General features: G+C 39.7%; 1 protein-coding gene across 3 annotated transcripts in view; it reads right to left on the bottom strand.

Annotated features, from left to right (window-relative positions):
• CREB5 (cAMP responsive element binding protein 5) overlaps window positions 1–25,433 on the bottom strand; it is a 241,078-nt gene that overhangs the window by 147,412 nt on the left and 68,233 nt on the right. For all 3 annotated transcript variants that reach the window (XR_001553120.1, XR_001553121.1, XM_015853850.1), the window contains exon 5: window positions 19,209–19,381. Coding sequence is in view for 1 of the 3 variants with exons in the window: in XM_015853850.1 (XP_015709336.1) it covers window positions 19,209–19,381 (173 nt within the window). In the remaining 2 variants the exon portion in view is untranslated. The remainder of the gene's footprint in view (window positions 1–19,208; window positions 19,382–25,433) is intronic.

Raw genomic sequence — 25,433 nt, 5'->3', positions numbered from 1 at the left:
GAGATATTTATTAGGCCTAATTATTCTCCAAAGTCTTCCTATGAGTTTCAAAAACACATACGTTCACTAAAAAGAGGCACTTGTTTATATCACAGCCAAATTTGTTGTACTTCACGTATTATGACGTGAACGTATGGGACTTTGCTTTCCAAGACTTTTCCAAAGCTGAGAGGTGGAAGTCTTTCACTACGCATTTGCTACGAGGCCATTCCTTCCCCCCACCCATCCCCAAAGGCCCTATGACTCTCATAGCACATTCGCTCAGCCCAGGAGGGCTGGACGCAGGTCCCCGGCAGCCTGCCAGTGCCAGCACATCGGCCAGACGTGTCCCTCCCTGCCCAAAGGGGCAGAGTGTACTTGCTGCCACGCCAGCTGTGCCAGGGTGAGGATTAGTTACCAGTATTTTTTTCTTTGAAAGAGCACGTATTAAAGCAGGGTCACCATCTTTCCCATTCTGTCATCTCCAGAGGGTTGAAAGGTGCTTAGCTGTGGCAGACAAGAGCAACAAGTACCCAAATTTGCTTTCAAGCTGATGCAGACAGGTATTTGACAATAGCTATCGTTATTCTTTTTTTTTTTAACCTCTCCAACTGCAATTTGACACTTTTGGAGACAAATAATGTATATATACATCCTATGCTTACCATTACATCAACAGTTAAGAGGCACTAGTATTTGTCTCACAAATAGAAGTCTCCCTGTTTTCCTTTACATGTTAGTAATTCCTGGTGAAACAAGGCATCCTCAGGTGACAGCTGCCACAGGGAGAGCAAACCCAGGTACTTCACTGGAAGGCCCACATCAAAACTACAGACTGATATTCTGACATCTCAGGAACATGACATTCTACCTGTTTTCTCTGCCACCTTTCTACAATGGTTTATTAGGTTCTGCCACCTACTTAAAAGATCTGAGAAGCCACACAGCAGAGCTGGAAAGTAACCACAGCATAGAGGAGCTAATAGAATACTGCCACAATCATAAGAGACCTCTTCTTCCTCCCACTAGTATCTGTTGAATTTGAATGACTACGAGCCTCACAGTGTTTTCAGTTCTTAGAATAGTGGCACTGGAAAAAAAGTGACTTTAATGCTCCATTTAAAAAGAAAACTGACATTACTAGTCCTCACAGACACAGAGAAAACCTTTGCAGCATGTCTTGAAAACACGTCTTGGCATACTCCCACCAGATCAAAAAACAGATGTCAAACAGAAAAGGACACCTATTAACATTTTTATTAACATTTGTGTCTTATTCTAGATTACAGTAGTATTATTATTCTACAGTACAGTATTAGGCTTCACTTTTTTGTCTCATTCTGGTTAATTGTTTCTACTACAATAGCCATAAAAGACTTTAAATCAAGACTCCATTCTTTTTAAAATGCTCAGAAAATGAGTTTCGTAGCAAGAGAAGTACAAACCTACAGTTCTCTCCCTTGTTTTCAGCTTTGTTTTCACATGCTTTCTTCTATCTCTTTAGAAGGCATTGATTCATTCATCATATAGTGTGCATTTTCCTTGCTTTCTCTCAACTGGATCTTATTGGCAGACAGAATCTGAGGAAGCTTTCCATCCTGATTCCTTTCATTAATGGAAAGTTATGAAATACTGCCAGTGTTCACAGTGCTTGTGCAACAGACATAAAATGAAAGTAATGCACTTAAGCACTCTCCTTCCATGGGACAATTTGGATTTGACGTGTGTAAAATATTGCACTGCCAATTTGGGAGGCCTATCCATGCAGACTATTTAAATTAGACAAAGTGTTTTTAAAAAGAAGAGAATAAAGTTTTCCATGTAGATCAAGAGGAACTCCCTCTAACTTTCCCTAATGGAAAGGCTACACTGAATTCCTTGGCCTGTAGTGAACAGTGTGATGGCTTAAGGCGTAGCAGGAAAGGTGTTTAGAGACTATGGAAAGGCACTGCATATACTCTCACATCAGCAAACACTAGATTGTCCAGCAGCCCTTCAAAGTAAAACCTTTGTAAAATAACTTCCACCTGGTGCACTTCCTAGGCTAGTGGAACAGACTGCTTCAAGAACACATCTTTTTAATTTTTAACAACCTATTAACAACAGATGAAGACTAACACCCTACAAACAATTAATGCAGCCCAAGGCCTAACCAGAAAATCATTATTTCCAAGAAGTCCTATTGACAGAAAGGCTGCAGTAACCTTTCAAAGCTGCGCCCACATCCGAACAACAACGATAAAACAGTGCTATTTTTCTTACCCCATAAAGTTGTCATCTCAGCATAGCTAAACATCTTAGCCCGTAAACATCCTTATGTGGTGAAGGTTATCAAGGAGGTCACTGAGAAGCAGCTCTCAAATTATCTAGAGTATTATCTAGAGTCCTCAGATTTCCTGGAGCCCTTTCCATCTGGTTTAAGACATGGTTATGTTACAAAGACAAAGCTATTTCTTGGCCATTGCTGGTTTCCCTGATTTATTAGCTTATGCTAATGGATAAAGGCTAAGTGTTCAATCTAATCTGACCTTTCAGTCATGCTGGCTGTCAGATTGCCTTTGCTGGATGCCCAGTCTGTTTTACTGGGTGTCCCACCAGGAAACTGTAGCAGTATAAGGAGAGTAGATTACCTCCAAGGAACAGGCTTTTACTGTGCTTTTCTTGACTTCCAGTATTAAAGATGGAATACCAGGCTGCCTATGTATCAAGCATGCTGTTCCAATGGGTACTGCCCCAACCCCCTCCCAGCAGGCATCCTTTCAAAGGTGCCCTTGGTTGGACAGGTAATGGCCTGCAAAGCATTTATACTACCTTGAGAACCTTCTTTAGCACCTACTTATTTTTCATGCCAGCTTCTAGCTCAGTGACTGCCAGCCCCTCCATGCTTGCTTTCTTCAGGACTGCTAATACAAGCAGTTCACACCATTGCCTCTTTCTCTACTTACTGCAGATTCAGAGGTCCCATGATCAAGTTTTTGCTCCAATTAAAACTGATATTACGTAAAATACATATTTCTTTAAGTATTCAAAAATGAAGCTGTGAAGGAAGGTATCTCTAAAGATCAGTTTTCCCCATTTAAATGCAGTGTATTCCCAGATTCCAGGTTGCTTAAAGACAGCCAAGCGTCTGCACCTCATCAGCAAACAATGGAAAAGAATCAGGATCCTGCCCAGTCCACATTTATTTAACCCTTAGTCACTACTATTCTTGCTCTCATCTAAAATAGTTGCTGGGGTTGCTTGTGCCAGAGAGTAGATTTTATTAATAGTTTCTCTGTTTATTGTCAGAGTCACTTAGTTGCACACTCATCTCTGGGCCAGCAGGTCAAGGAGTTCAAGTTCCCTACCAAGGCTTGGAGTGAATCTACGTGCTGACTACACACATTAGGCTTGAGAGGGAGGGAATGTTCTGCATCAGCATGGACTCTGGCTTTTCTGTGAAGTCTGCTGTCTTCTCATGTCTTCCCCAAATATACTTCAAATAGAAATTTCTGAACCTATTCTGCATTAAGTTTTCTGGAGGCAGAGAGTATAGACCTGGCTCTCTGTGCAACCGTACCTCCTTCCCTGAGGGTCTCTAAAATCCTATATCTGCCTGCTCATGACTGCTGCATGCATTACAACACTAGGAATGAAATACTGCTTTGTTAAGCAGACATTATTTCTTTAAAGTTTGGTGAAAGAAAGAAGAAAATAAATAAATAAATAAATAAATAAAAAGAAATAGCAAGGCTGAAGTGAACACATTACCTGACATCTTAGTTTGGATTCTGTGAACTTGTAACCTTGGAATTAAGATGAACGTGTTGGGTATAAATACAAAAGTTGAGAATTGCACTTTGCTCCTTTCAAACAAGAGAGAGATGTCCATCTGCACACACCATGCCAAGCACCAGCTCCTGAGGTGGAGGAGCAACAAGGTTCACTCCACATTGCTGCCCAGAAGGAAAGTGAGCACTGCCCCTGTGTCCCCCACAGAGGGATGGGCAGGAGGTAGAGCTTTAAGCATCATGAGGCACATGGCCCCTGCATGGCAGATACAGGGACTGAACCATTGCCTCAGACTAGCAGTAAGTAAATAGGTTTGTGCTGGGAGAAGAAAAAAATGAGGCCAAACTTCTTTCCATAGTTTGGAGTGATTACTAAACTGCCTAATAAAGAGGAAAGAAAGGGAAAGAAACTGAAAAAGATGTTTTCTTTGGGCTTTCCCTGGATCTGACCCTTCATCTTTGCTAAGTGGAAACTTTAGGAATCGAACTCAGCCCCATCACTTCCCTGCACTCAGAGAAAGAAGCAGATGGGTAAGAATGGAAAAGTGCTCATGCTCAAGTGTTTCCAAATGTTTCGCAGTCAATGCATTTATCAGTTCTCACCCTCCACCCTATCACCACTCCCTCCACATAAAATCAGACACTGAGCTCAGGCGTCCAGGCGAGAAGGAAGCCTTCTGCCTTCATAGAAACCTGCTTGTCCCATCGCAGTGTTTCTCATGCATTAGGCCTCAGTCAAGACAGCTTGCCAGAAGGCACTGTCAGAGAGGTGCTGAAAGAGATGCAGTTCAAAGATTTCCCAGAGAGCCAGGTCATTCAGTGTGGGAACCAGGCAACAGTGTTTTCTGGGTTCACAGACATAGGAAGCTTCAGCTAGGCTGAAATGAAGGATTAGCAAAGCTATTCCCCCATCGTATCCCCCACCTTCGATACAAAAACAGCAGTTACTTTCCACTCCACTCTGTGTGCAGAACAAGGATGAAATATGATATTTAAATTATCCCCAAGGATGCATCTGTTGAAAAGGAAGGCACGAGCCAGATCATCCCTTGTGCTCATTCTTTGTCACAGTCTTGAATTTTGGATCATTATAAGGAAAGAGAAAACACACTAATTCCTAACACTGCTTGCGTTTCAACGAGCACTGCTATTAATCATTTAGACTCCCACTATTTATTATTATATTTGGATAAGTAAAATTGCCAATTGTTGAACAAAGTCAGCCCACACAAAAAAAAATACAATGCGACTGAGTGTTGTCTATTGCCTATTTATGTACTGTGCAGAAATAGTAAACCAGCATGGGTGTATAAGAAGTGATTAGAAAGAGCCATAGAACTGCGGATACAGAGCTCACAACTACAGGATGAAATGCTGCAGCACCACTTCGCTGCTGGCGACTTGAATGGCTAGTTGTGTGGGCTTCTCATTTCAATGCTCTGGGCCTGGGTCCAGCCCCACTTCCACTCTTCTATCTGTTTTATACAGACACTGCAAAGAGTCATTTCTTTATGTATCAAAGAAAGCATAAAATGGAGTTTAGAACCTTTCATTAATCTCGTTATTTTCAGAAGGAAAATAACTGCCACAAACTGCCTTACAAAACACAGATTTTCTCCTTTCAAAATAAGCCTATTGTTACTCCTTGTACAGCCAAAAGAGAACAATGGAATAGCTACTAGTCCCAGCTCCTATGTTTCTGCACCTGCAAGAGATGTCTATCTATCTCCTATTTTCAGTATCTTTCTAATCCTTACATTAAGATAAAAATCTCAATTACTGGCCCCAACAACTCTCCAACAAGAGCAACCACGATTAAAACCAGAAAATAAAAGTGAAAATAAAATAGGAAAAGAATATTTGCTGGGACTGAGATACCTCTCCCAGAGAATCAGCACAAGCGTCCTGAACTAGCTGCCAAGCTCAGTGTTAAACAAGTGAAAGAGTGGGGTGTAGATTCTTCTCCATTTTTATGGTTTTGGTTCCCATCTGTAGAACAATGTCTACATATCTGTTCAGATGTATTTTCTTCAAGTATTGTATTTTCTTCAAGTCCCACCATTTCTGAGAAGGGGCCGCAGCAGTCCAAGCTCCACACATTAACACCTTAAAAGAGCTTGCACTTCAGGAGCAGTGCATCAGCCACTGATTAGGAATGGTGATATAGCCAATATTTCTTTAAAGAAAAAAAGTATATATGTGAAACATGCTAAATTGAGATTTTAAAAATAGTTTTGTTTGGTTTTATTTTTAATTAATACAGATCTTTCCTCTTTAATGATCTTCCTCTGGAAAGCAATCACGACAGCAGATCCTCAGGCCGTTCCCTCCAGAGAGGGGGAGAGCCCTCCTGAATTCTAATAGAGTTCCACATGCCATGGAAAGACGAGTAGTCAAAAAAATACCTTATGGTTTCAGTGAGGCCAGACCAAGAGCCCCCATCACATCAGTCCCAAAATCTTACGGAATAGAAGGGCTGCAAATATGACAGAGCAGCCAGCTTTGCATCAGGAGGAAAGTCAACAGTGAGGAAAGCTGCTGCATGGACACATCAGGACAGCTGCTGGGGAAAACGAGCTGTATCCACTCAGGACAGCAGTTGTAGGATGGAGCCAGGAAGCTGGGCTCAGCTGCTGATAGCCAGGTGGCTGTGTGCCAAAAAGTAGAATGGCACGGGATTTGCTTTTCAGTGTCTTGGAGATGCAAGGAAAGGGTTGGGGCCCTAGGAAGTTCTTCCGCTAGGACAGAATGCAACACAGACAACAGCTGTTGGCTTGATCGCCTTCCCCAATGCCAGGAAGACCTCCCAATGTCCTGGAAAATTGTTGTTATGAAGGAAACAATGAGAAGACTGATCTACAGAATGGTCTGAGTGCTAACTAAGTCATTCATTTTCTTCCCCCTAAATGCAAACAGTATCATTCTCCTGAAGTTAGACAGAGCATTTAGGCACACTTGGCGCTGCCACCTCCAGCCCAATATTCTGAAGGCTTCAGGACTCTTTGTTCAGAAAACAGAGGAACTAAACACATACCAGACTGCACCAGCCGAATGCCTGCTCCATACATAATGCCTATCTAATGTCAGCGAGCAGAGAGTGTTCGTGAATGAACACGTCTATTGGTTTTCACAAAAGGGACTGCAAATAAAACACCTATTTTCTTATCCTCACATACTCATGGCCTTGCTCTGCCAAGTATTTTAAATGTCAGCTCCTCAGAATTATCTCAGAGCTGTATGACCAATCCCCAAACTATGTGCATCAGTGGGAATAGCAGTGGTTCCACCGTACATCCAAAATTACTCTTACACCGCAAATATAAGCCTGTGGGTTTAGAATTGCTTTTTAAACAAAACATTTGCCTTAAAAGATAAGAGAATGGCCATTGTAGTGCTAAAACCTGAAGACAAAATTACTATATATAATGTAGTTTTTAAATATATCACTCATTTATATTTCTTTAAGCATAAAAAAAAATTGGCTGTAGTTGCAATCAGTCTTAATTCATTCTTTATTGCTGCTCTGGTTCTGTGTTATTTGAGCTGGTTTAACTATTAAAAGCGTTTCAAATGTTCACATGGTCTGCATTAGGTTACAGAATAAAAGTAAGTGCAGCCCACCAAATGTAACTTTCTGAAATGTAAACCACATGAATTTGATTTCTTTGTGGTACAATCTTAATTGGGTTCAGAGGTCTTTCAGTCTTACCTGTCTATCTGCTCTCTGATGGCCCGACTTGATAAAGCTAATACAAAGAATCTGCAAATGTGTTCCAAACTGATTACTCTCAGTTACAATACATGGCTTTATTCTTGACAGTAACGACCCTTTAGTCTAGTTTATTTTGAGGCTGCAAGTCTGAACCCTGGAGCCACCACTGAACTGGGAATGGAAGTGTCACAACTTCTAGATCATGTCCCCTTGAAACTGCAAAACTAGAGGGCTGGAGGGGATGAGCATCTAGGATCAGCCTTAACTGCTCTGGTATCTTAAAAAACTTGCAGGAGCATGTGCATATACACACAAATGCCTTATGCTGTCACATCAAATGTCAGACAAAAAAACGAATCCAGTGACTTCTCATTTACTCACCAACTATGCCTTTCTGCAGTGCAGTGGCATTACTATTGCTTCCCACCCAAAAAACTGCAATACATCTTAACAACAGTAAGGAAGGAACTTTACAACTGGACTTAATACTCTCACCTTGTTCCCTGTGACCCAACTTGTAAACAAAAACCTACTCAAACTTGTAAGAGCAGCTCTTCTAAAGTTCAGCATTAAGCAGACAGCTCAGAAGAACTGTAGGGAGAAAAGGAGTAGCAAAAAAAAGTCCCTTTGCTTGCATAGCTTGCTTTCTTGGTTTTGGAATGCACAGTGTAGATTTTGAAAAAGAAGCATGAAAAGGATACACAGTTCTCATAATTCCTTGAAGAAAACATCACAGAAAGGACCAAAGTAGATCCAATAATGCAATGATATAGCACAATACTGAAAATTACTTAACTGAAACTTTCACTGCAATTCCTAAGTTTCAGTCAAGAAAGTAAACCATTAACAAGCAAAAACATTACAAGCCATCATCTATCTCAGGCAAATTGAATTGTCTTATCCCCACCAGATAAAAAACCTTACAAACCAATGTAATAAACTTTTCCAAGTTAATATTTTTCACACTAATGCCCCAAAACTGTTGCTGCTTTTGTCATTTTTCTGTAGTTCTATTGCAAAGCACTCTTCTTCACTGGTGGAACTGTTCTCTCCATTTTTTTCCAACACCAAACACACAAGCAATAACAAATGAGGTCCCTTAATTAGTTCCAGGATTTTCCAATAAGCAGTGATGGCTATACAGCTTTCAACTCACTGTACATCATACAAATAACAAGGAAGGGCCTGTAAACATAGCAGGGGTGTCTCCATTTTTCTGTTCATATAATGAGCAAGCAGAAGGAGCAAGAAGAAAACGTACACTCAGTAGTAAGTTTTTATTGTCAACATAGTTTTTTTGGCTTGGAGTCATTTACATTGTCATCGAGGACACATCTTAACAGCTTCCCAGCTTGGTCATAAGGAACACTGAATATTCCACGATGTTTCTAAATTGACTTTTTTTCATTTGAGGTTTCAAATTAAGTTTAAATTATTATTATTGTTATTATTATTATTATTATTATTATTATCAATAATAATAATAATTGTTATTATTTATTTATTTATTTTTTCTTCTTCTCCCTACATTTATGGATTCTGCTTAGGTCCATTATTTCTTCTCTCATCTGCTTTATAGGAGTTAAGGGCCCACAAGCCTTGATGTTTTATTAACATACAGCAGAAAAATTCACACTCCTAGGTTGTATATAAAAAAAGACCAGACTGGAAGGGACCCCAGTTTTCCCCACAGATAAATATATTTTCACTTGATGGCTTCTGGAATGAATGTTACTAATTGTGTTTTATATAGATTTAGAATAAGTTCTTTGAGTCACAACTTTCTCGTTGGAACAACATAATTACATAGAAGCCAGGGAAAATTTGGAAGCAAGAATGGATTCTTCCCTGTTGTGGAACCCAGAATCCCCATCTTTCTCCACATCATATTAGTATGGCATAAACGGAACTCAATTAATGTATCCTTCAAGCTTTCTTCACTAATTCACATTAAAAATATCACTAAGCTTCATGTTTTACTTCCCCACAGGAAATGGTTTTAAGTTAAAAAGGGAAGATTTAGGTTGGATGTTAAGGGGAAGTTCTTTACTAGGAGAGTGGTTAGGTCCTGGAACAGGCTGCCCAGGGAGGTTGTGGATGCCCCGTCCTTGGAGGTGTTCAAGACCAGGTTGGAACTATATGATCCTTGAGGTCCCTTCCAACCCAGGTCATTCTATGATTCTGTGTGACAGACAACTCGAAGGTGTTCTAGGTCTCCTTTGTTTGTGAGCCTGGGATGGACTCAGGGAAAGAAGAAATTAAATGAGGATAAAGAGGAAATTAACTGTAAAGAAGTAAAGTTTTCCACAAGACCCTTCCTTTTGTTGGACACAATAACCAGCTCTTATTTCACATGTACAAATAATGTAGAGACTTAGCTTAATACCTGTGCCATGTAACCTCCGGCAAATGGAACCACTTGAAACAAGCAAAAACTGAGAGTATGATGTGAGAGAAATAACAGGAAATTGGTTCAAAATTGGTCTTATTTATCAGTTCCAGCTCATTTCTTCAAATCAGTAATTCATCCAGAGTCAGCCATCCATTACAGCCTGTTGATTTTAACTGAGTTTATTGTTTGACTGAATACCCATAGTCTACTGATACTTTTCATCACTTTCAGAATGCTTATTTATTTGTGCCACCCCAAGAAGATGCATCAGCAACTTGCAGTAATAATGAATTAATGAAGTCCAGCTTATCTAAGAAGAGTCTCCTTCAGGAACAGTCAGCTGTTCATGTTGCTAGATGCGGTTGCCAGTGGTAGTGCAAAAACATTTAGTGAGAACACAAGCATTGTCACAGAATCACAGAATCACAGAATTACCCGGGTTGGAAGGGACCTCAAGGATCATGTAGTTCCAACCCCCCTGCCTAGCAGGGCCACCAAACATACACCTTTACTAGATCAGGTTGCCCAGGGCCCCGTTCAACCTGGCCTTGAACACCTCCAAGGATGGGGCATCCACAACCTCACTGGGCAGCCTGTTGAGCATGACAGGGAAGCTTTTCCTGCACAGCTCTGTCCAGGTGCTCCATGACAGCACCATTCAGATCTGGTCATCCCTCTTCCTATGCAATACATGGAACAGCCTTACAGCATGTTACATAGACATATGGTATGAGAAACCACCTGTCAGATATAGATATTCACTTTCTTCCTGCCTGCATCAGAGGCATCAGAGACTTCACCTTGCACCTAAAGCGCAGTGGCATGGCTGCTCTCTAAACACTAGAGACAGAAGTCTCCATGGCTGTTTACAAGGGTAGATAGTGACAGGACAAGGGGAAATGGTCTTAAATTGAGACAGGGGAGGTTTAGGTTAGATATTAGAAGGAAGTTTTTCACTCAGTGGGTGGTGACACACTGGAACAGGTTGCGAAGGTTGAGGAGGTTGTGCCTCGAGGCATTCAAGGCCAGGCTGGAAGTGGCTCTGGGCAGTTGGTTGGCAACCCTGCACATAGCAGGGGGGTTGAAACTACATGAACATTGTGGTCCTTTTCAACCCAGGCCATTCTTTAATTCTATAAGTCTAAGATGTGAAACCAACATCTGGCAAATGAGGATTGATACACAGAAAGAAACTTCAGTCAGTATGTTGTATAAATGCCCAGATACAAATATGAAAATGGAAGCTCATAACAGCATGAGCTCCGAGGCCAGCCAACAACAGAAACCCAACTCTTTATTTTTTCAGAAACTTCTCATGATGCTCTCTATTTGTGTTATTTTTAAAAAATAAAAAAGTGGGGTCATTTTATCTTAGCCTGGAAAATTAGATGTTTCTGGGAAGAATTAAAAATATATAAATTTAAAGACATCCAGCTGCTAAATAAAAACATTTAACACCAGCAAAGGCAAGAAGTAATACAGATTTCTAAACAACCACTGAATGATCTTCCTGGAAAACAGTGAATTCCTCAACATATATATCAACTTCAGAAACATCAGTTTGGACTTGAACCTGTGCCTAGCATCTTTAGGGAGTGGTATCTTCAACTCTCAGATGTAAATAAACACTCTCAGTCCCCCCAGGAGCTGAACAAATCATTCAGACCAACAGCTCTACTGAGAAGTCAAGATTGACATATCTGACCAGCTCCAGAAAACTGCAAGTTTTTTGAAGATAATTTACAAAAGCCTTAGAGTTAGCATTTGAATAAAATAAACTGTAGGGTTAGAAACATTTGGGGGAAAAAATGTATCTAGGACTGTTCTGTGCTGTGAATTTTTTATAATCTCAAAAAACCAAACCAAACCAAAAACAAAATCAAAAACAAAAAAATAGATGAAGAAAGTGAAAAAAATGTGAGCAAAGAAACAACATGCACAATCTTTTTCTTATATGACGTTTGCTACAGACACAATGTGCCTCAATTTGTAGTTAAAGCCATGAATGTTACTCGCTGTCCTAATGTTTATAGCACTGGTCAGCCTGGATGCTATGGTTAGTGAATTAGATAAAAGTACTATAAATATAAATCAGAATTCCCCAGGAAGTATATACAATTCTATAAAGACTGTCCAATAAGCCAGAGATCTGGATTCTGCTCATTTGGAGAATTGTCCACTGAAAGCATTTATTACCTTGCCAAGTTTTTATGGACCCTATCAGAACAGCTGTGATTCACTTCACTTACAGCAGAGGAAGCTGGTAATAGCTCAAAGATTGCCCCCTTCATTTCATAAACCAATTAGGACCTGGATCCTACAACTGGACTAACACAACTCCCTCTTTTTTACTGGCAAAATTCCACTTCACTTATATGAGCTCAGAATAAAGGTCTCTGTTGGCAGAATACAGATGCTCATAACAGTAAATGTTTCTAAAGCACGTTCTCTAATTTATTTCCTATTCCAAGGAATACTCTTCCTGCACTCAAAGTGAACACTTCTCAGTCTATCTGCTGGTTCTACCAAATCACCACTGATTTCTAAACTTAACTCATCAATTAATAGGGAGGTTTACTTTCACAGATGGAAAAATTGTCTACATGCATAGTCTACAATTCTGTTTGCCCACAAGCACTTGTCATTGCTTTTCAGCCAAATTCCAGCTTCAAAAAGAAAAAAAAATACTCATTAACACTGTTTTTCACTGTTTTACATCCCTCTGAAGGCATTCAAAAATACACTGACAACATAAAGCATTTAAAAATAAGGTTTCTGTTCACCACATTGATGCCAATTCCCTATTTGAAACAGACACAGCTATCACCTGTTAGTGAGCAATGACATTTATCATAGCTGTTTGTACATAAAGTGCTTCACTCATAGTCATTTTGCTGCCCTCACCAAACACTTAAGCCCTTCGCTGAAGTGACATGGCATGATGGAGCATCTCAAACGCAGGTTTTTTTTCCTCTGGAACTTGAACATTATTCTCTTAATAAAAAGAAAATAAAACCTTACACCAAACAAGGTCTGTATTGTTTTAGTTAGTGTTTTATTGCAGCTTAGTTACCTGTCAAACATGCTGACACTTGGATAAAACACACACTGGAACCACGCATCGGGGAAGATTAAGTGCAAACTTGTGATGAAGAACAGAGCTATGTGATTTGGCTGTGCAGAACTCTAATGATCATTTCTGGTCTAGGAAAGCCTGATCTGTTGCATCAAACCCACTGCAACTCTGAGATCCTCTTCTATCCGAAAATGATTTTACATCTGTTTCAGTTCAAAGAGTTATATAAATCAGAATATCTGACTATAAATTTTGATGACGCCTTTAAATAAGATTTATACACTGTGTATAATAGATATATATACACTGGAGGTATGTACATAAGAGATACTAACCACTAAAACTAAGCAATCAATGCTATATTCTCTGTATATCATATTTAAGTCCTACCTATGAAGTCCTATCTTGAGGGCTAGAATTCCTCCCCAGTGAAGAATGGCTGAGGGACCTGGGCATGTTTAGCTTGGAGTAGACTAGTTTCTAGGGAGATCTCATTGCTGCTTTCTAGTACTCAAAAGGAGCTTATAACCAAGGGTGGAAGTGCCTTTTCACATGGCCTGATAGTGATAGATCAAGGTGTAACAGCTTCAAACTGAAAGAGGGGAGGTTTAGGTTAGATGTCAGGAAAAAATTCTTCTCACAGAGAGCAATGAAGCACTGGCACAGGCTGCCCAGAGATGCTGTGGGTGCCCCATCCCTGGAGATGCTCAAGGCCAGGCTGGATGCGGCTCTGGGAAGCCTGAGCTGGTGAGGGGCAGCCCTGACCACAGCAGGAGGATGGAACTGGGTGATTTTTAAGGTCCCTTCCAACCCATGATTCTATGATTTTCTTTGATACGAGAGTCAATCTGTGCCTGTGAAAGACTGGTGTTTCTGTTCAGACACAGTTATGGGAGAAGCCATTTATTCTGACTTTATTCTCCTATGGTTCTTGGATTAGACAAATTTTCACGATCCATCCCTCAGAAAAAAATAATATAGAAATTCCCTATAATGTGGTGTCACTACCTGCCTAAAACAATCGTCAGGACAGAGAGATGCCAAGAAGTCACACAATATCCTTGACACAGTTTCTATTGTTGCTATGAAGAAGTAATATTTCTAACAAGCTTAGGAATTTTGTTAAGTAGAAAGTGCAGGACATGTCATACCTCATGCATTAATAAATTTAACCAACATGTATAACTAGCATGTAATTTCCAGGATAAGAGTTGACTTCAAAAGTCAAATAAGAAGCACACTAAACTGCCTCAATTCCTGGCTGACAGGCTATTTATTACATAGCTAATGATCTTCCTTTCAGTCTCCTGAAAGTCATCTTGATATATATCAGTACTTCCAACCTCTCCCCAGTCCTTACAGCAAGAAACAGTTTTTGGGAGGACACAGGAGTATGAGCTTTGGGATATAGGAGATGTCATTAATAATCACCCCTTTGTGCTGTGTGTGAAATATTGGTGCTATTTTTCCTTTTTGCTACTGACTCAGCAGTGTCAGGAGAGATTGAGTCAGCAGCTCTCCTGAACACGTCGATGTAAACAACAGCAGGGGAAGCTGGGGAGCAAACAGAGCTTCCCAATGTCACACACAGACCAGCATAGCTAAGCATGCAGGTAAACACGCAGCCCTGAGCAGCAGCTAGCCAAATGGGAAGAAACAGCTCAAAGGGATCTATCTATCAGGCAACGTTTTTCTCCCACATCACTGCTGACTAGCCATCAGCTAGGAGACAGTTTGTTTCTGCAAATGGCTCCTAGCTTCCTAGGAAGTGTACCTGGGGTTCACAGTTTTGTGGCTGTTGTGCGCATGTGGCGTGATAGGATTCCATAGTAAGGTTGGCTGAGGCCAGTGTAGCAAAAGGAACTATAACAAAAAATGTTCAGTGGCATAAACAAATAAAATTTAAAAATTGCAGAAGCACTGAAGCAGCAATTATAGCTCCAACCTCCAGTACAAAGACAAAATATATATATTCTTGGACAGAATAACACTGTTAGATGCTTTCTTTTCCCACCTCTTCCTCCCCTTCCACCAATCTGCTGGCTGTTCTTACAACTTCTACAACCAAAGCTACAGAATGGACTTGATCAAACAGTCAAGAGAACATTTAGTACATCATCTCTCCCATTTTCTTCTCATCTCACAACGTACTATGGGGCTTCAGTTCATATACATTTATTGGAACAGAAGCATGTATCCCAAGCTTCCTGGGATTATAAACTAGAAACAAAGAGAGGTGTAAGGCAGCCTGAAAGAAGAGAGGAACAGGAAGGAAATGCATAGGTGTTAAAATCTATGCTGCACGTGGGGACTAAAACGCTGCCCTCCCATTGGTACCATATTCTTCAGTACATAAGGGAACCAAAGACATCTCCAGAGTTCCTCCTGTTGCCTTCTCCTACCTGCTTGCATTTCATCAAATGTGGTTGCAATTTTTTCCTTCTGATGCTGTGCCAAAAGACCATCTTATCTTGATTAAAATGCTCTGCACCACTTTGAAAACAGATAATCTGCATCACATGGTTAATGCTCTATGTCCACTTTGGAGTCTGAGTTTACTGAAGCTGGACTCAAATCTCCCTCTGCCTTAACTGCAGTGTTAACAACTTTCTGGATCTGTGACAACCATGAATCCTCCTGTGTTCCTTTTTAGCTATAGAGCTGTACCAATGTGCTTCAAGCTGGAACGATTACTAGTTGTTGTCTGCTACTGACTTGAAAAACAGCAGCAGTTTACTTTCTCCAGTAAAGCGGAGCTGTTAGGCTGCAACAGCCTAGAAAGCCCTCGCAGGTTTTCAAGACACCTTACCTAGCAAAAGGTATGCTCAGATAAAACAATTAGAGTGCTGTGTTGGCTAATCTGTCTAACCATAGTTTTCGGATCCATTGCTGAATGCTTTGTCACTGAAAATAATGAATTTAATTTTTTAAAGGGAGACAAACATAGCTATCGTACACATCAATTCAGAGTCCTGTATCTTGAGCTGATTTGGTTTATCTGCTTTTCTATACCTTTGACAAATGCATGTCTCACATTTTTTCTCCCCTTCGTCCGTATGCCTTACTGCTTTTCCTCCATGTATCTTATCTCCAAATGATGTACTATTAATCAGCCAGAGACACCCTTCACTGCTAAGTGTTCCTCAACTGATTTTTCATTAGCACAAGTAGTTACTAGTTGCAGCATTCCTCCCACATGCTAAAAACTTGTTGGGGGAGGGAGGAGTGATGGCCAGGAGGCTTCCTCACTATTTAAATACCACCTCAGACCTTTATGCTTATCCACCAGTTTGCTACAACAATAACATTGCTGCTTGCTCTACATCAGGTACATGCTGAAGGTGGGACTGCACACTGTCTTATTTTTTAAGTTATTACTCTTCATGCTCTCTGATTAATCTGGGTGGATGCCTGTTCAGTAGTAGTTGAAGCCTAATACCTGAAACAATATGTGTATATGCCCAGTGCCAGTAAGGCTTGCCCAACAACACTCATTCTGTCATGTTTTCCCATGCCTTGTGTTAATATCTCGTTTTATAGGTAATCCCTCAGAGCCAGAGTAGAAGACAGGAAAAAGAGAGGCATGGAGAGAAAAGGAGGGAGGAGAAAGGAAGGGAAAATGAAACGTCAGCTGCTGCAAACTCACCCAGTTCCTCCCCCATGAAGCAAGCTGTGTGGGGGCACAGGTGGGTCCCATTCTCTGGAGCACAGCCTATGAGCAGGGTCTCAATGAAGACTTTCATTGCTGTTCCCTGTTTTCATTGGAGTTAGGCCATCACAAACATTTGCAGGTGGCTTGGCTGTAGTCTGACACTAAAATATTTGTGGTTGTGATAAAAATCAGAATATTGCTACAAGATGGTTCTATATAACCCTTAGGTCTTGATCCTGCTCTTACAGAACTCGGTGCTCCAGTTGCTCTCTGCTGTTTTTATTGCTCACTAAAAAGGCCAATCCCTGGCACAATTCTCCATGGTAAAGACTCATCTACCCTTTGGGGCAACTTTGTATGTCTTAAAAAAGAGGGAGTGCCCAACCCACAACCACTTACTTGAGCACCTCAGAATTCAAGCTTGTTAAAAAATAGAAAGAAAGAACCATTGCAACTTTTTAAGACCAAACTAAAACCACCAAACACTGCAGAATTCATTTTCTGAATCCGTCTGGATTTATCTTCAATTGCCTAATATTGGAACCACTGTCAAGCCCGTATTCCCCGCAATGATTCCTGGATATAATTCTTAGCACATTTAGAAGGATAAGATGAAGATAAATGGAAATGACAAGATATGTTCTTTGAATAAATAAAGCAGACACCACAGGGAAAAGACTGAAGGAAAAGAAGACAAACAGGGATGCTCAACAGTTTGGCAAGTAGATGAAGTCCAAAATGCAGCAATTATCTCCTAGGACACACCATGAAAAAAAAACCCAAAACCTCCTAGGAAGAGGGAAGAATGGGGAAGGGAGTGTGCTGGAGGTCATACCATAAGTCTCATTCACACACCAGCTCACACAGAGACTAAACACTGACAATTGCCTCCTAATAGAACAGCTTTAGACTCAGAGTTTGGAAACATCTGTGGGAATCAGTCACATGGAGAATTAAGATATGTCATGACAAAAGTTTCCCAAATGAGACACTCACCAGTGACTAGGAAACAGACCTTTTTTATCCTCAATCCTTCCAACTCTGGAGATTCTAATCACCATGGCCCTGAAACAATGCAATCCTAAAACCTGACTGGCAGGGTCTTGCAAAACCACATGCCGTTTTTTTCTCATTACATAGAAACAATTGTTTGGAAGCCAAACAAAGTCTCATATAAAACACCTCATTACTAGTATTAAAAATTGGGTTTTGTTCTTGTTTTTGTTTTTAATTTGGATCATTATTACCACTAGACCTATTAATCCACAATTAGAACAAGAGCTTTATCAACCTTAATCCAGATAATGGAATTAGCTGCTTTTCTTTCTAAAACTGGAAAATAAGCTGTTTCTTACTCCTCCCCTCTATCAGCCTATCTTCAAACAGAGCAGCACATGCATAAGATTAAAACTTTTGGTTTCACAAGTGAAAACTATTGCAGTGAACACACTGTTTTGTTGATATATAACGAAGGCACAACTATCAGATATTTTTACCACACCTATACTAACTGATTTCTGTATTAGTAACCAAATCCTGAAACAATAGGAAAAGGGGAAGTAAAGGAGCCTTGCTGTGAGCTCTGGCAAGCTGGAACTGTGAATGAGAATGTGTGTGTAACACTTCTGGAGCAGACAGTGCTGCAACCATCCTTGCCACCAGGGCTGGGAGATGAAGAGCCTGAGGTCTGTATTCTGCCCCTGCCACAGAGAATCTTGAAAGAAAACCAGACAATAACTGGACTTTGAGATTTCAGTGCCAGGATTTCACTTTTCAGTCTTACTCCAAAGAAACAGCAAGTTGCTCATCAATTATTTAGACAATGACTGGGGATGGAGACTGCTTCTGCACTTATCATATAATGGATGTGACCAAGTTACAAATGACAGTTAATGAATCTAGACGGCTGCTTCATTCTCAGTCCACTGATTTATCTTTTTATCCGCATGTTTTCATGCATAAAGTCTAAATTCTTAGAATTGTGCGACATCTAAAAAATAACAATAAAAAAATAAATCTCAAACTGTCTGGGCACTTTCTGTATAATTAAAAATGAGTTATCATGATTTATGAAGACCTCATGTCTGCTAGAAATAGACATTCAAGCCAATAAGTGAGCATCCATACTGTCAATCTGAAGGAATAAATTCAGATCCATAGTTGCAAACTGCTCCTTTGTGCCAAACTCTGTTTATCCTAATGAACTGTTTTTTGTGTTTTTTTAATTTCTGGTAGCCCTCTTTATATACACCATTACCTACACCCAGAACTCCTGCTGAAAGAAGTGAAATGATCAGCTTCAGAAATTCTGCATCAGCCTGCCCAGAACAGATAAAAGAACAGCAACTTTGACTTTAAGCAGATTTTTTTATTCTTATTTTTTAAAGGAGAAAGTAGGACTTTCCTACAAGTACAGCACTCTGCCCCTGCTGAACCAAAGTTACAGGTCTATAGTAGATGTCGTGTTATGTCTGTTTCCCCGCAGGAATGTATACTAGAGTGATTCTTGCTGTATGCTGGCAGGATCAAGTGCAAACTCCTTAGAAAACAATAGGACAATGTCTTGTCCTGAATGCAAATGCTGGAATCAGAAAAATGGAGAAATGAAAAAAGAGGAACAGACTTACCCAATCTGTCGATTTGTGGAAGGTGCTTGTGTAATGACAGAACTGGACTGTGGAGATGGCATGGCTTGTTGAATCACAACACTGGTGTCGTGGTTTGGCATCCTTGTATTTGTCAGCTGGTGAGATCCAGGTCCTGCCATTGCTCCTCCAACTGTGTTATGCATGGAGATATTCTGTGAAAGGAAGGAAAAAGGGAGATTGCAGACAAAAATGTATATTGTTTGTATTTATTTTTACTGGGCAATATAAATGGAAAAATACCTGCAAGTTGACTAATCACTCTTCTGTGATTCTGACTTATGATTTATAACAGGGACATTTAACACACATTCTTTTGACTGAATGTGATATATGTTTTGTTTGAAAATGACTTCTGTGGTGAGTGCACGGCACTTTGATTTACTGTGAGGGTTGTTTACTGTGTACTAGGTCTGCTCAGACTGACAAGCAGATCAAGCTTTATAGTCCTGAAGTAACAAGCAGTACGTAGTATATCATGAAACAGCCATTTCTAATAGCCTACATATATTTTGTAGAGCAATAATATTCCAAAGGTCTAAAATAATAGCACTGTATTTTCACATGTGTAACCTTTGCTTCAGGTAACTTGGAGCCCTTCAAAAGTTCTTAGGGAAAAAAATCACAGATAATTCATATCTATACAATGAACAAGCCACAGGAGAACAGAATGATACTAAGGAAGGAACTCCAGAATGAAACTTGTCTTCTATTATCCCTACATACATAATACACAATGCTGCTAAACCACAAGGTTTGACTTGGCCTGCGTTTAAAAACAAACAAAAATCTCAAGCCAGAGATAACCCACAGTGTATGTATATGAAAAATACAGCAGACTTAATAACTTTTTTTTTTCCTATCAGGTATCAACATGTGGGTTTTTAGCAGCAAGAGGAAAGGAAACTTTCTATTGCCACCTAATGCAAGGCTGAAGATAAGGAAAAATAAAAAACACCTTTACATCCACACATTGCCAACAAGACTCACTTCTTGACCATTGCAATATTCAGGTTTGAAAACAAATGTTAAATTTCATTCAAAATTCCAGTTTAAGACAGAATATATGTTTTCTGTCACACAAGACAGTGATAGAAAAAGCTGTTGAAAAATGAAACTCAAATCTCTGCTCATATCTGGGGACAAGCAAGATAGACAATGTATTGAATTCCATAGCTAAATGAAAGATTGGATTTTGAACCACAACAAAAGCAAGCCCTCTAAATGACATTCTTAATGGAAAAGGAGACAATAAACAAAGGGCCCACACATGGAAGTCCATAGCTGTCATGCTCCTATCTCCCAATTCATTTTTGGATAGAAAGATAGATTGATTTATCGATGGATTGACTGTCTTATTTAAATAAAGAAGCAGAGGGACTGCCTACAGCCAAACAGTCAGATTACTCACCCATCTGAGCTCCTGTTCTAGTAAATAATTTACACATTATGAATCAGGTCCAGCAGGAGAATAGCCAGTATTCACTTTGGAGCATGGATTGCAAGAGGAATTCAGATCAAGGATTTTAACTATAGTTTTTCACAGCCCAATAATATATTACGACCATCAAGTAGTAAGAGAGAATAAATTTAGATATATTGAATCTTTTTCAAAATTAGCTCCCACTGACCTAACACATTCCTATAAAAATGTCTCTTCTTCAGTGGATTTGTGTTTTCTGGAGGAAAAAAAAAAGAAAAAGAAAAAAAAAAGAAAAAGAAAAAGAAAAAGAAAAAGAAAAAGAAAAAGAAAAAGAAAAAGAAAAAGAAAAAGAAAAAGAAAAAGGAAAAGAAAAATCACAGCCACATCTACTTCAGGATTCAAAACTGTCAGAATTTAAAGATTAAATTTCACATTCTTGCATTCCTAGATTTAGTGTTCCCATTTTCTTTTCCTTATTTTTACCTTTTTCACCTATGATTTCAGATCTCTCAAAAGTGTAAGTGGTTTGATTTACATAGATATGAAAAATTTTGATAGCACACAAGACATTGTAATTGCTAGCTTACAGGCATATTCTTGTGATTCTATCTCAAAATTTTAGGCAATTCCCATACACTATTTCTTCAGCAAGTAGGCTGAACTTGGGAAGCAAAAACAAAGAGAAAACTTGTTGGTGCATTCACATTTCCATTCTTCTTAGCAATACAAGTGCTGTTGTTGGGTAGGAATTATACTTAGTATATAGAGTTGCCAAGAGGAAGCCTAAGATTTCCCAACAAGATGTCAAACTCTGCATGACTCTTGCATTCACAGGAAAGGGATTTGGCAATCTCAGAACAATTTACATTGGTGAGAAGCTTTTGAATTTGCAGAGAAATTCAAGCAAGTTTGTATCTGTGACAAGTCCTATACTCTGAAAGATGTGAGGGAAATAATACACAACAGTTCTGACCCTAAGCCTGTCTGATTTGGTCACATGCATCATGACATACAAAATGACAGTGTATCACCAGCACATCAAGACTAGGCCCCTTGCACGTATGATGCAGATGACCTTCAAAATTCTTGAAATGGACTTCTGCATGATGTGAGTTCAGAGAGGATATGGACATAGTAGTTCAGGCGTGACCTTTGGACCTCATAGAAAAAGGTAAAATTCAGCAGCACTGACTGAAACAGAGACCTTTACAACATAGTTAAACAGTTATTTGAATAGGCTGCTTCTGCTTTTAAGGAGTTCTACATACTCTTCCACCAGAGATCCATGAATAACCTCTCCCTTTAACTGCCCTTCTCATTCCCTTGTAGCTCTTGAGATGATGGCTGTGTTCATACAAGGTGGGAAGCTCCCATCACACCAGTGGGGAGGAGCTGTCAACAGGAGCCATGACACAGAGCTTTCCTCCTGCCTCTAACACTCCTGAGACCTGTGCATACTCAGAGAGAATATGATATTTGGAGTTTTCTCAAAGGCCTTCATAACTGTCCTTGAAGAGGTCATTTGCGCTCACTACTATTATTCATTTTATTACGCTTTTATTACAAGTGTTCACATAGGGAATGTGCCACTAATGACAGGAGCTGGGAATTTATTTCCTCTAGGACTAAGATTCATACCGCACCAAAGTTCCCAGCCACTCCCACTGAAGCAGAAACTGGGATTATGACAATAAAGAACTTTCATAGAAATGCTCCCTTTGCCAGTGTGCCTACATTGTACTCTCATGCAGTATTTAACATTCAGGTTAAAATAAATAATGTGAAGGGGAAAAAAAAAAGACTTCCACAAACTGCTTAGATGTATTCATGCTCAACCTTTCCAACTGCAAGAGGAAAGGGAATAGATCATCATCAGCTTAACTTCTCACCAGTTTGAGAGTATTTCTCCTTTTAGCTTCAATCAAGAGAACACTTAGGCATTTTTCTCCCACATGCAACCATTTAACTTTGGATAGGCGATGCTCTTTTTTTTTCTTTAAGACTAAAAACTTCTTAAAGTCATGCTTCCATGTGCTCATGGAGAGAATTACACATCACTCCACAAGAACACACGCCCTGTTGGCAAGCACAGCAGAGAAATGATGGCTCTGTAGACATAGGCAAAATACATCCCATGGCTCTGGGCAGTCACAAATTCTGCTGAATCCTGTCTCTTCCAGAGAAACATCCATCCATTTTACAACATCACCCATAATCACACATCCCCATCTTCTAAAGGCATAGTATAAAGAAAATGGATCAACCTGTTACTATCCATTGGAGTATTCTAAATTTCAAACTGTTTGTTGTGCTTTTAAACTATTAGGACCAGTTTCTGAACTGAAGCCATGTTATATTTTCCTATTATTCTTTTGTAATGAAGTTTAATGAAAATTATAAATACCACTCTGATAGGAACTGATAAGCCATTCAGATTTGTTCTGAGTTCCCAGATCAATAGATCTGTGACCTAAAACCAATAATACAGAAAGCCCATTTTCCAGACTATCATAAAAATTCTGAAGTCAGAAAGTATGTGCTGCAGAAAAAAAAAAAAAAAAAAAAAAGAGAGAGAGAAATAATCCAACTGATCTAAAACAAAAGCATCTTTTTGCACATTTTTCTGCAAAAAAATAATTTACTTCTGCTTTCCCAAACAGCAACTTTAAAGATTTTTTCAAATAGTTCAAGAGAAATAGCGTCAAATTTATGACATAGTAATAAAGAAAATAAGAGGCTGAATATGGGAAATAACAGCTCATTTCAAAATTATTTTAATCATATAGAGATTCTTGTCACAAATACTGATCCTTTATGAATTCAGTCCTGACAAAAGAGGAAGATCATCTCAAAACAAAAGTTACCAAATCTCTCCAGAAACAGAACCGAACAATTTTCTCATTATTCAAGTCAAAATGAATGGAAAACATCCTTGCACCAGTTCCTCACAACTATTTCACTATTTCATCTTCTAATAACGTGCAATATGCCTAAGTATAAAACTAAGCGCATTGCCCACATAACTCCAATAAACACAGCAGAAGATCTGGGGGGGCGGGAGGGAGAGAGAAAGAGGTTACTAAAGCAGCTAAAGGATTATAGAGAAGGGGGGGGGGGGGGAAGTGTATTACAAATACATAAATTTAAAAGAAGGAGGATCGTGCAAGAGATGAGTTAGAGAAAGCTTGCTGGAGAATGAAATGCAATACTTGTTTTAAACTGTGATATCTGTATGGCTTGAATGAGAAAAAGTACTAAGGCAGGGAAAGGACACAGAAAAGAACTATTTGAAAATGCTGTGTAATAATAACACTGAGCACAGGGACAAAGCACTAGGAAGATCTTATCGCAGACTACTAAAATCCATTTAACTTTCTCACTTAGCGAGAGGAATGAAGCCACTGAATGAGGCTCACACATGCCAAAGGATCTTCAAAGGCAGGCAAATGCTCACACAGCAGCTATCTGATAGAACTGGCATGTTTAAAAAATAAACAAACAAACAAAAATAAAGCAGGCATGACATATGCAGAAGAACTTTTCCCCACCCCCAGGACTCTTTTGGCTGTTGCTTCCTCCACACTGAACACAGCTCGCTGTCCCCTCTGTGCAAGGAATCAGAGGGCAGGAGCACTGAGAGTAACCCCGAGCACCACTCAGTCAAATGTTATCAGGCTGATCTCCTTAGGGGTAAAAGAGTTTAAAGAAAAAATTAAACTCTTTACTTAAAAATGACAAGTAATGACAGGCAGATGGGGAAAAAAGGGAAACATTGCTCTCCCTGAAATCATGAAGCTTTGAATCTGTACTTATCAGTCTCTGCCACTGGATTCCAATTTTTTGGATCAGAGACCTCTGTCAACCCTCTGAATTTCTCACAGACCACTCCGTACTCTTATCATAAGTTGTGTAATTAAGGCAAGATGACTCCGCAGAGCAGCTGCAGATGACTTACCACAGCTTTGCGACCACCAGCGGTTCACAGGCCAGAGTTTAAACGCTGCCCACATACTGCTTTAGAGCACCGTGGCTAGAATTTCCTGACAACAAAGATAACATTTCTAAAAGCATCTATGGACTTAGGCAGCCCAAGTCCTTTTATAAAGATGTCTTTGGCATTTTGAAGCCTTAGTGGATAATTAATGTTAATTAATAGGTCAGGCTGGCAGGAGCTTTATAAAATTTTATCCTGAATATTTACACTCAAGAACTCAGACACTTTCTTTTTTTCTTTTAACTTAATATGACTTATTCTTTAATGTAGATGAAACGCTGCTACTAAAGAGGCATAAAAACAAACAAACAAAAACCTTCATAAGCACCATTTCATTCTTTTTATCCTGTTTTCTTTTAATAGCTGTTGTTATGTTACTAGCAAGATGTTCTGAGATACAATACATGATTCAAATGTTATTGCAGCCCATTAATCCCCAACAAACTGTGCATTGCTGCTGAGAAGCATGGCACAAGATGCAAGACAGGCTATGAAGTGCTAAGCCAAGCCATCTCAAGGCTGCGGCAGTCACCACCATGCCTTGAAGTCCACAGGGCCATTATAAGCACTACAAATCCCCCTTAACACCATTGCCTCGTGGGTGACAGCCCTGCACAAAGTCAATACAACACAGCTGACCTCTGATGTGCCTTTCCTCTTTGCCTCTGCCCCTCAGTACCTGAAGTGAACAGTCACCTCCTCTGCTCTCTTCCTTCCACCTTCTGAGGAAAATGCATGTGAACTTCTTGCAGGGTCTTGTTAAGCGCCCCTGCCTATCCACCACTTTGGC

Source organism: Coturnix japonica, chromosome 2, assembly GCF_001577835.2.
Source record: "Coturnix japonica isolate 7356 chromosome 2, Coturnix japonica 2.1, whole genome shotgun sequence".
In the NCBI taxonomy this organism is placed as follows: Eukaryota; Metazoa; Chordata; class Aves; order Galliformes; family Phasianidae; genus Coturnix; species Coturnix japonica.
Note: the sequence above shows the minus strand (reverse complement) of the source record. Positions and strands in the feature narration are given on the sequence as shown.